Source organism: Mus pahari, chromosome 5 (assembly GCF_900095145.1).
Source record: "Mus pahari chromosome 5, PAHARI_EIJ_v1.1, whole genome shotgun sequence".
NCBI classification, from domain to species: Eukaryota; Metazoa; Chordata; class Mammalia; order Rodentia; family Muridae; genus Mus; species Mus pahari.
This window is the reverse complement of record NC_034594.1, coordinates 140,100,727-140,112,231: the sequence shown is the minus strand read 5'-3', so window position 1 is coordinate 140,112,231 and position 11,505 is coordinate 140,100,727. Positions and strand designations below refer to the sequence as shown.

Below are 11,505 nucleotides of genomic sequence, written 5' to 3'. Positions count from 1 at the left end.
CTGATGGCTTCTGGACTCAGACTGTTCTGTCTCTGCTGAGCTTAGAGGTGGGGGACAGGGCCAAGCAAATCAGAGCCCCAGAGGTCAACCTTGAGAGAGGGCTGAGCCCCACCCAGTGGCTGGAGTTTAACATCACCTGGATTAAACAGCACGATGGCCCGTAGGCACCCCAGCTCCGACTTATCCATCCGCATGTCTTTCATCTTGGACACCAACTCTGTGAGGACTCTGTTCACAGGAAGCAAGGGTAGGGAGGCAGATAAAGGTTGAGTTAGGGACCAATAAAATAAACTCCACCATACTTGTGATGGCCCTATTCAGGTTTGAGATGCTGCTGTGGGAATTAGGGTGCAGGGATGAAGATGATGGAGTCCCTCATCCTAAGGATTACAGTGTAGATGAAGAAACTGGTGTGGGAAAGACCAGCTAAGGGGCTAGGTCCAGTGAGTAACTGCCTCTGGGGCTCACCAGGGAGGAAGCACTGCTGGCCTCCCAGCAGGGAACAGAAAGGCATCCTGAATGAGTTGGAAATGAGGAACTCAGCAGGGAAAGCCAGCCCAGAGCACTGGATACTGACAAGAACCCAGGAAGGCAGCCCAGGTCAAAGGGCAAACATCTCCAGGAGCCATGACAGTGCTTGAGCAAGTCATGGAAAGGGGCAAGGAAGACATCAACGCGTCTAAACTGAGCAGGTATGTCCCTCAAAAAAGATTATTTATGATGGAGGGGAAGGGGCCCTGGGTTCTGGAACTTGATAGGGAGACTTTTTCAATATCAGCTGCCCATTCCTTTAGCACGAAGTCACTCATCTACTTATTACTTTAATTATTTTTATTGACTATATATCATATATGTCATATACCATATCTTATATCACATATATTATATGTATGCTCAATATTATTACTATTTACTTGATTTTTAAAATGCCTTACATATATAATATTATATTTATATTTTTATTTTTTAAATATACTTTAGAATATTTAAGAGAGTGAGGGGCTGGCCAGATGGCTCAGCGGGTAAGAGCACTGACTGCTCTTCCGAAGGTTCTGAGTTCAAATCCCAGCAACCACGTGGTGGCTCACAACCACCCGTAATGAGATCTGACGCCCTGTTCGGGTGTGTCTCAAGTCAGCTACAGTGTACTTATGTATAATAATAAATAAATCTTTGGGCTGGAGCAAGCAGGGACTGAGCGAGCAGGGTCAACCAGAGCAAGCGAGGTTGACCAGCCTGAGCAGAGGTCCTAAATTCAATTCCCAGCAACCACATGAAGGCTCACAACCATCTGTACAACTACAGTGTACTCATATACATAAAATAAAAATAAATATTTAAAAAAGAAGAAGAAAAGAGAGAGTAAATCTCTGTTATGGTATGATTTCCTGACGGGGTTTGCTCCTGCTGTAGCACAGGGATCTGGGGTCCAGAGAGAAAGAGTCCAAAACATTGTTAGCCCAAAATACTGCGCCTCTTGAAGAGGGATCTTGACCCTTTCTCCACCCCTGGCCCCTACGGTACACTGCCCCCACCCCAGCTTTACTGGCTGATGCCAGAGATCCACCCAACTAGAAAGCATGGTCCTTCCATCGCCTGGCAATGATGCTGGCCTCTGACTGGCTTCGTTTTATTACTGTCATCTTTGCCAAACTCCCTCTCTCGATCTCCAGATTTCTATTTTCATGTGCTTAATCGTCTCTGGAAACCGGGCTCACACCTGTAATCCCAGCACGTGGGAGGCTGAAGCAGGAGGATTATCACAAGCTTGAGCCTCCCGGGAACAATAGAATGAGACACTCATCTAAGTACCCCCCCCCCCAAAAAAAACCATGATTTTGATATAGTCATGTGCACCTGTTTGGGCTGCCCACTGCTTCTCAGAATTACACAGAGGAAGAGGAGGGAGAAGAAGAAGAGAGAAAAGTGTGGGTATACAGGTGTGTGCATATGCACACTGTGTGTAAATCCTGGCAACAGAAGGCACCACAACCTGTCGAAGATGGAGCCGACTCCCGCGCTGTGAGCGCTGCTCCTGTGCACGTGGAGCCCGGTGGCCAGCAGGATGCCATCCTGGACGGAAACCGAGCGGTGGGAGAAGGAGGCAATCAGCAGTTCATTCCACCCTGTGAGCACAGAGAGGAGACCCTGTGGGGAGAGCCACCGCACTCCTACCTCCTGGATAGCCGTGCAATGCGTAGCGGATTGTGCCACATAATGAAAGCAGAAATGGAAATCCCGGAAGGTTACAGTCCAGCCCAAGGTGACATGGGTAATTAGTGACAAAAGAAAGGATACGGCTCGGAGTTTCCTGACTCAGTGGCTCTGAGCGTGCCCCTGCAGCTTCTTAGATGCAGCCTAGAAGGACCGCTTGAGAACCAGCAAATGTGAACCGAAGGTTTACCATCAATAGTCACCGTTAGCAAACCGATGGATACAGGAACGGGAGCTTATATAATCTCTGCCCTAGGGCCTGACAACCTAGTTCTACCTCCTTGGTGTGACCAGAACAACGGCACAGTACGTAGCTTTCGGTGGACACCCAGTGATCGCTCATCATCCAACAGGGATGAGTGGAGTGGATGGCTTCCCAGAGCTCAGCCAGTCTTCTCGAAATCTCCCTAATGGCTCTGTGTCAAAGAGGAGCCATGGCAGATGTCAACAGACTGCAGTGTCCCTGATATAAAACATAAGACTGTAGCACAAAGAATCTTAAATGGAAGAAGCCTTGAACTCCAGCTAACACAGTCCTAGGCATACATTTCTAGCTGTCTTTGTTTGTGTGTGTGTGTGTGTGTGTGTGTGTGTGTGTAGAAACATCTGTTTGTTTGTCTTATCATAGTTGTAAGACACTGCTTCTAATTATCCCTCAATAGAGTGATTTATGTGCCTTTAAAATGTAAATTATAAAACTACAGAAACATTTGCAATGAGGGGGGGAACCCTACTTCCTCCAGGAATGGGGTTTCATTTGTGAATGAAAGTTCTGGGCGGGGTGGGGGGGGGAGGACCATTTAAATTCACAAGTCTGTAAAGGAAATATAATGAAGGCTGGGCACAGTGGCCCATACCTTTAATCTCAGTGTTTGGGAGGCAGAGGCAGGTGCATCTCTGTGAATTCGAGCCCAGCCTGGTCTACAGAGTGAACTCAAGGAAAACACGGCAATTGCAAGTTGTTCCTTTTAAAGTCCCACAGGTCATTTCAAAAGGGAATTGTCTCGGGGCAAGAGACAATCCCATGTCTTACCTGCCCGGAGCAGGATGACCTGGTCCTCCAAGGTGAGGTCTGAGAAGTGGGGTATGCGTTTGGCCCACTCCACGAGGGTGAAAAGTTGCTTATCGGCAGCATGGCATATGTTGGTAACAGGGTCATTTGTCTGAAAAAGGAACAACTTTCTATGAGGCCCTCAGACTCTAAATTGCCCTCTGTCACCTCCGTCCCACCCAAGAAACTGAAGCTGGGAGGAAATCTAAGACAGCGTACTGAGTTCTCCACGTTCATGTCACCGTAGGATTCTGTCTTTGGTTCCACAGCAAGTTCAGCTTCTAGAATCCTCTCCACGGGCATGTCTTCATGGCTACTACTGGCACATTCTGCCTCACTCTCTGCTCGCTCTCGGCTCCTCTGCCTTTCTTCTTGCACAGCTGGCATGGGGCAAGACCCACAGAGGTTACAGAGTGTCAGGGACCCCTGTGGGGCAGTTACGTACCTATATAAAATGAGACTCACCGTGGTATTGAACCAGGAACACTATAATGCTGACAGACAGACAGCATGAAGACAGGGGAGCTGTTTCTTGGTTGACTCAGAGATGGGGTCTTTAGTTACACTGTTTCCAGTGCCTTGCCGAGCCCCTCTTAATCTTGCTATGTTAGCATCTCCTCGCTATGCCCTGTGTCTGTCATCCTTCCTATACTGATGTCTCGGATAGGCTGTGAGCATGCAACCGTTAAGGAGCGAGCCCATTACTGTAAAAACTCTCCTTGTCAGATCCCATGCATCTGCCCTGGCATTCACGTCCCATTAGGTAGGCCCCCCTGTGCACCGGCTTGAGCACAACATCACCTGATCCGAGTTGTCAGGGAAAATCTTCCGGGAACCAGCTGTGGGGAGTTAGTAGGTGAAGGGGTAGAGGGATTGTCACCTCGAAGACATTTCAGAATGTGCACTGATTTCCTGGGGGGGGGGGAGGGCACACAGGCAAAGCTGAAGGCTGGAGCTCCTACAGCCTTCCCCAAACTTGGGTTTTTTTTCATCAAAGTTGGCTCTATGTCTCAGAACTCTTGGGTCTACACATCAAGAAGCGACACAGACCTCATACCCTAACACTGCCTTCCTGAGAAGAGTTTTGGTTGAGTTCCTATCTATCCATCTAGAAGGCCACTATTTCCAATTTAGTCCCAGCATCCATGAGTAGAATTCAGTACCGGAAGATAGTTTGCATCCCCGAAAGAGCAAATCCCACTCTAACTTGGGAAAGCCCCTTCACGAGTAACCTCTCCCCCAGGGCTCTCCTTTCCTGCTCCCCACCCACAGGCTGAGGAGCCCTTAGCCTCTGAGGGCAGGACCAGCCACAGAGGCTGTCTGAAGGGCTGGAGCTGGGTGCTGCACACTGAATGTGAGTGATGAGACTGACTTCTCAAGGCCAGGCACAGGAGAGGCCTCAAAGCTACCACTAATACCCTCCCACATGGAGATGGCACTGTGTGGCCCGGAGAGACAGAAAGAATATAGAGAGGGAGGAGAAAGGGAAAGGGGAGGAGAGATAAGAAAATGGGGGTAAAATGAAGAAACAGAACAGTGGAGAAAAGGTGAGAAGAGAGAACAACACACTTCAGATCCAAAGAGATCTTTTTCTGGATGTAACTGCTGCATGCCTACAGATGCCTAGGGTCTATCAGCAGCCCTGGCTCCCTTGTCCACGGGGCTGAAATGTCAGTAACTGACTGAGATGGGTTTGTGGGAATTACCACAACAACTTTTTAAAAACTTCTCGCCCTGTAGGTTTGTGTCTCTCCCCCTAGTCTCTGTCTCTGTCTCTGTCTCTCTGTCTCTCTGTCTCTCTGTCTCTCTCTGTCTCTGTCTCTGTCTCTGTCTGTCTGTCTGTCTGTCTGTCTGTCTGTCTCTCTCTCTCTCTCTCTCTGTGTGTGTGTGTGTGTTTCTCTTCCTTTCTCATTCTTTTCGAGTTCACTTTATCAGTCTCTGTTCAGTGACAACCCGTGACAACTATAGCGTGTATTTTTCTCTCCGTTGGATTTTTCTGCCTGAGGTTCAATGTTCTTTCACCTTTCCTTAGAGAAATCAATAATCTCTATTTGTCTTGATGTAAAGCAAAAACAATAAGAAAGCAGAAGAAGCAAACTGAGTCAAGTTCTTCCCGTGATCCTCAGTCAACTCTAATGGACTTGTAACACTCAGAGAAAATAACCTTGGAGCCAAAGGGAAGCCTTAGCTTCGGACAGTCAGCTTTCCAACCCCTGTTTTGCTATTAACTGGGTTAAGGACTGGCTACTCTCTCTTCCCATTCGTACTTCAAACCTCACTGATATGAAAGAAGTAACATATTGTTGTTGGAGGATATTCTACATGGCAGATATCCTCAGCGCCTGTTACAACATACAATATATCTGGGATGCTAGCTGATCTAAAATAGCTCCAGACTTCAGCTTTTTGGGCTTCTTCCATCCACTTAATAACTAGTTATTGTGGATTTTCAGGTTCTCCATCAACCAACGTTAATGGAGCACTTTCTGAATGAAGAAGGTGTATTTTATACTCAGTACTCTACTAGATTATTGTATCTCATTTAAATCCTTCCAACAACTCTCGGGGGGGGGGGGTTAACAACAAACCACAGAAAAACTAGAAAACCTGTCTGAAGCCAAAAGCTAAGCATGGGGACCCAGGCTGGCTGTCCCCAGAGCCCACTTAAGGACCTTCCCGATGGCCCCCAGGGCACTAGCACAGGCTGAACTTGTAGGACAAAGGGGCACCTCTACCTTGTACAACCTGGAAACTACAGCAACGAGTGTTTTCCTTTCTTTTAGTGAGATCTGGATGCTGTGGTGGGGGAGTGGCTTCACGTGCCTGCCATCTTGCTCACACTGGTGTTTTCCCAAGGAATACCGCGGAGAGGCAAGGGCAATGTATGGGATGCCCACTGGCTCTCGGGGTCTTTTGTTATCTGTGAACTGACTCCTGTTGATTAGGTGAGTCTGAATGTATCCTTCTCCTGTCATGTGTGATGGCACTTCCTCTAAGTGCGGGCTCAAGAACCTGTTCTTCCGTGGCTTCTTTCTGGCAGGCTTCCTCTGTCTCACCACAAGAGATGTGGAGCGAACTCTCTCAGTGAGCCGTCCCAACCTGCAAGGGGAGGACATCCTGCCTGCACAACCACCAAGATTTCCCACTCACACCAGGCACCTTTGCAAAGCCCTCTGCTTAATGAGCTGCCCACTTCAATCCATTTGTGTTACTTAGAATGACTTTCGATCTTTTAAAGCAAGAACAAGAACGAAAAAAGCACTTTCAGATTTGTTGCTCTCTGACACAAGGATAGCCTACTAACTCACGCTAGAAAATAAAAGATGAAGCCCCGTGACACTCGGGGACTGAGAAGGCCCGTCTGTCAGACCTAGAGATGCCAATAATCCACAGAGACTGAGGAATGTACCAACATGGGAGGATTTATAGCAGGCCAGGGTTCTAAATCCCAGAGGGCAACAACAAACCTGAAGTTTTCCCTCCAAAGAGAGCTAAGATTAGACAAAGCAGCCAGCTCCACCTTGTAGGTCTGTCTGATGCTCCCTAGGTACAGCACAGCACAAGACCACTAAACCTCCGAGACCCGCTGCCCATTTACTGAAAGAAAAAAAAAAAAGCTGAGTGCCCTACGTGAGTGCCTGTCCTTGGGCTCCCAGAAAAGAGAGAAGGAAAGAAGAGATGCCTCTTGCCCTCTGAGCTCTGGAGGAAAGGGAGCCTTGAGAAGCTGTGGTGCCTAAGACTCATCGGACCTTCCACATCAACCTACTCCCTCCCACAGAGTCGCGTGCAGCCTGGCTTTTCCTTGAGCTTCGTAGCTCTTCGCACGTAGCCTGCTCTCCTTGAGTGGAGGGGAGCCGCGGGGCACCTCACCTTCCCGCTTCATGCCCATGACCAGGCACTTCTGGTAGCGACAGTACTGGCAGCGGTTGCGCTGGCGCTTGTCGATGAGACAATCTTTGTTATCCCGGCAGGTGTAGATGAGATCTTTCCTGATGGTCCTTTTGAAGAAGCCTTTGCAGCCTTCACAGCTGTACACACCGTAGTGCTTTCCTGGTTACGAGAGAACAACCCATAGACTGTTCCTGTATTATTCAGAATTATTTTCACCGCAAAGAAGCCCATGACCATCCACCCCCAAGGAAACGGCCATAGCCCCTAAGAACAAATAATGAATCCCAAAGAAGCTGGATCACAGAATGCAAAGAGTAAATGACTTTTCTGTGTGTCTTCCTCTGTGTCTCCAACTCCAGACAGCATCGTTAGCAAATTCCTGGCCTCAGATTTTATTGACATTTATTTTACCAAAGCAACTCTTAGATTTTGATAAAGAAATAGCCCACCTCAGGTCAATAATTTAGTGTACATAATAGAAAAAAAAAAAGATGCTTAATTGTCATATATTATCCAGCAGGAAAAGAACCTTGGCTTAACTGACATTTCTCAAAATTGAAGCCCAAGCTCTTGAAACCCCCACTAAAACTTATCATCTTGTACCAGACTCTCTGAACAGAATCTGGAGTTACTGACTATTGATGAAAAAAAATCTATAAAAAATCTTTACAGCATAACATTATCCTCAATCTTGAGTAGGGAATACATTCTGATAGTGATTTTGTTTCATCTAGAATAACTGGTTGTATGTTTCACAGTCTCTAGAGTCTCCAGTTGTCCCTGGTAAGAATGGCTAATTTTGAGTCAAGAGAGCTGCCTGCCACACCTGTCCCCACACAAAGCTCTATGAGTCGTAACAGGGCTTGCTCTAAGGAACTCTTCCGCATGTGATGGTCATGTGGCTGAAGTCGCAGACCCTGAAACTGTATCGAAGTGGATCATTCGAAACACATTTGGGTCTGACTCTAGAATAGACCATTCCACATAGCCACAGACCTAAGTTTTTATTTCTGTTTTATTTATGTCGGTGCTAAAATCCATTTGAAATCCTTGAGAACCTGCAAGTGTAGTGTCCTGCATCCCAGAGCTTACTTGTCTGTCAGTGGAGGCCACCCTGAGATGACGCGGTGGCTAGAGACAGCCAGCCTGATGCATTAGCCTGTCTGTGCCCAATTAGTTGGCTATGCTAATTTTCTGAATTCCCAGCAATGATAAATATGGGCCTTCATCTTGGCCCCAGATAACCTAATACTTTTGGATCTGAAATATTTAACTTTGAGAAGCAGGACCCTAATCTGACCATAGTATGAGAGTCATCCCATGTCTTTACTATCCATGGAGGGACCTACCACCTTCAACTAAAATAACTCAAAGAAAATGCTTTGTCAGGCTGTGACTGACTTTCTGTCATGGCGAGAACCATTTCTGCATGATTAGAAAATGAATTGTAAAAGCAAGCAAATGCTGGCCATGAGGCTGAGCAAGTCCAAGGCATCCGTAGCTCTCAGTGTCGCAGCCTGATGGCGTAGCATCAGTGAGAGGCTGGAGAAACAGCCAATCGGTCTCTGTGGTCTGAGACAGAAAGAGTGTGCTGTCTTCTCACTCTTTTAATTAATTGGGCACAGGGTCTCGCTATGTAACCGAGGCTCACTCGAACTCATGATCCCCCTGCCTCACCAATGAGTACTGGTATTACAGACAGACACCAACACACTTATCCTTCTCATTCTTCAAAGCAGAGACCCAAATGTGTTAAAAATAAACCTGATGGAGTAAGAAGATGGAATAGAAAGAATGGAGAGAAAGGGAAAACAATTAGGAAAAAAAGCAATTTTGGCAAAATGGAAGAGCATAATCCAATAAGAACATGTTTTGCCCATAAAAGCATGCTTTTAAAAAAAATCTAGCAAATTGTGAAAGAATAAAACGAAATAGGCTCAAATATTAAAGAGTTTCTCTTTCATAGGGGTACTATGGAATTTTTTTACTTTCTCTTTGTACTTTTATGAGTCTTCCAATTTTTTTTATTGGTTTTATAATTATTTATTTGGGACACTTTATGAGAAGTAACTTTTTTAAAAAATTAAAGAAAAGCTAGCATGGAATATTTCACATCATAGCTTCTCAATCCAATCTGGAGTAACGGATGCAATTGTGTTACTCCAGAGAGCAGTCTGGAACATTTCCAGGGAGCCTAATCCTTCAAGATAAAAAAAGAAAGAAAGAAAGAAAGAAAGAAAGAAAGAAAGAAAGAAAGAAAGAAAGAAAGAAAGAAAGAAAGAAAGAAAGAAAGAAATGCATTTTAGAATCATCAAGACTGCAGGCTCTGAACCCCGTAATAGAAGCTATACGCTAAGCCTCCAACTGGATCACTATAAAGGGTCTTTTCATTTCACTGGGTACATGGAGCAGGGGAAGAACCCCTTCTCTGTGATTCTATCTCATGGGGCCCATACCTGAGGATCTGTCCCCACAGATGGCACAGATGTGTTTCACCAGAGACCCAGGGCTGGTGGATGGGTAGTTCATATTTCCAATGCCAGGCAGACCTGGTAAGGGCTTGATGTCCTCAGAGCTGCTGACACTGTTGACCACATTGAGCTGCAAGAGAAACAGAGAAAAGCCAAAGACTAAGACACAGATAGACGGGCCTCCTGCAAGGAGCGTGCATGCGAGATTAGCTCCATTGCAAGAAGTAACTACCAAGTACAGGGTTCCCCAAACTGTTCATCTATGACATGAATGTAAGGCCATGGGACAAGTACACAAGATGAAAGAAATCGTTTCTAGACGCTAAAACATAATCCGAGCGTCACAACACTCTAGTAAGCCATTTGCGTTTCTTTCTTTTATTCATGTGTTTTACTTGAGCTAAGCTCTGCGCCGCACACTTGGGACGATGTCAGCTGTGTGATTTTAAATTTTTTATCAACTACTGACTGCAGCTTCAGCAGTGCACCAGGAGGAGCTATGGCCCTCAGGCAAGACGAGCAGACTCTAAGAGACAAGTCCCTTCCCTAACACACACACACACACACACACACACACACACACAAACCCATTCATCCGTCAATCACTGGACATTCCCCAGGGCTCTGAGACACAAAGGCAAATAAAAGTGCACATCTAGGGCTTCCTGATGAACTGATGAACTGCAAGAGAAGGACTGGTGCATGGTTCATCTCTATGAGCACGCTAGCCCCTGTGTTCAAATCACTAAGCAACAGAGTCTTAGTCAGGGTTTCTATTCCTGCACAAACATCATAACCAAGAAGCAAGTTGGGAAGGAAAGTGTTTATTCAGCTTACACTTCCACATTGCTGTTCATCACCAAAGGAAGTCAGGACTGGAACTCAAGCAGGGCAGGAAGCAGGAGCTGATGCAGAGGCCATGGAGGGATGTTACTTATTGACTTGCTCCCCTGGCTTGCTCAGCCTGCTCTCTTATAGAACCCAGGACCACCAGCCCAGGGATGGCACCACTCACAAGGTGCCCTCCCCCCTTGATCACTAATTGAGAAAATGCCTTACAGCTGAATCTCATGGAGACATTTCCTTAGGGGGGCTCCTTTCTCTGTGTTAACTCCAGCTTTCGTCAAGCTGACACAAAACCAGCCAGGACAAGCAGCAAATGGCCAGAACACTCCAGAGTTTGGCTTTGAACTTGGTGGTAACTAACAGACGACCTTTCCATGAAAATACAAAATCTGTACAGCCAGATACTAGATCCTCTGCAATGCCCAGTAAGCTCTGCCCACCATGGCACGGCGCTGGTGCGTATGATTGTCTGGCTATGTAGGTCAGCTTGACCTTCCTGGTCCCCATCCCTTGTCAGAAGTGAACATTTCCTCCCCACTTATCCTGGTGCCCTTGAGGAAGTGTCCGAGAAACTGAAGCTCAGTGCTTTGGAGTTATCAGAGAAAACAGTCATCCAGTCGGAAACAGGTGCACGCAAGCTCGGTGCCCCTGCCTGAGGGTGCACAGTGGTCTCGGCTGAGCAAAAAGAGTCACAAAACCTAGAAGGTTTGTCTCTTGGTCCTCAAAGACATTTGGTCTTCTTGAGGAGTCAGAATATGTACGATTAAGAACCTGTATTGGGGAGGGGGCTGGCGAGATGGCTCAGTCAGTGAAGTGCTTCCTAAATAAGTGCAAGAACCTGAGTAAAATCACTAGAATCTTTAAAAAAAAAATAAATAAATAAGCCAAATTGTGGTGGCGAATGTTCAGAACTCCAGTGCTTGGGATGTGGAGTGGATCCCTGGGACTCTGAGGATGACAGGCCTAGCTAAAGCGGCAGCTTCCAGGCCAGTGAAAGACCAGCCTCAAAAGAAGGGGAGGAGGGGGAGGGGG

At 46.7% G+C, this 11,505-nt stretch overlaps 1 protein-coding gene across 2 annotated transcripts in view; it reads right to left on the bottom strand.

Moving 5' to 3' along the window:
* Rxrg (retinoid X receptor gamma) overlaps positions 1 to 11,505 on the bottom strand; it is a 42,422-nt gene that overhangs the window by 6,077 nt on the left and 24,840 nt on the right. For both annotated transcript variants that reach the window (XM_021197496.2, XM_021197498.1), the window contains 6 exons: positions 9,613 to 9,757; positions 7,136 to 7,315; positions 3,485 to 3,645; positions 3,248 to 3,377; positions 1,994 to 2,126; positions 137 to 228 (listed from right to left, as the gene is read on the bottom strand). In XM_021197496.2, the coding sequence (XP_021053155.1) occupies positions 137 to 228; positions 1,994 to 2,126; positions 3,248 to 3,377; positions 3,485 to 3,645; positions 7,136 to 7,315; positions 9,613 to 9,757 (841 nt within the window). The remainder of the gene's footprint in view (positions 1 to 136; positions 229 to 1,993; positions 2,127 to 3,247; positions 3,378 to 3,484; positions 3,646 to 7,135; positions 7,316 to 9,612; positions 9,758 to 11,505) is intronic.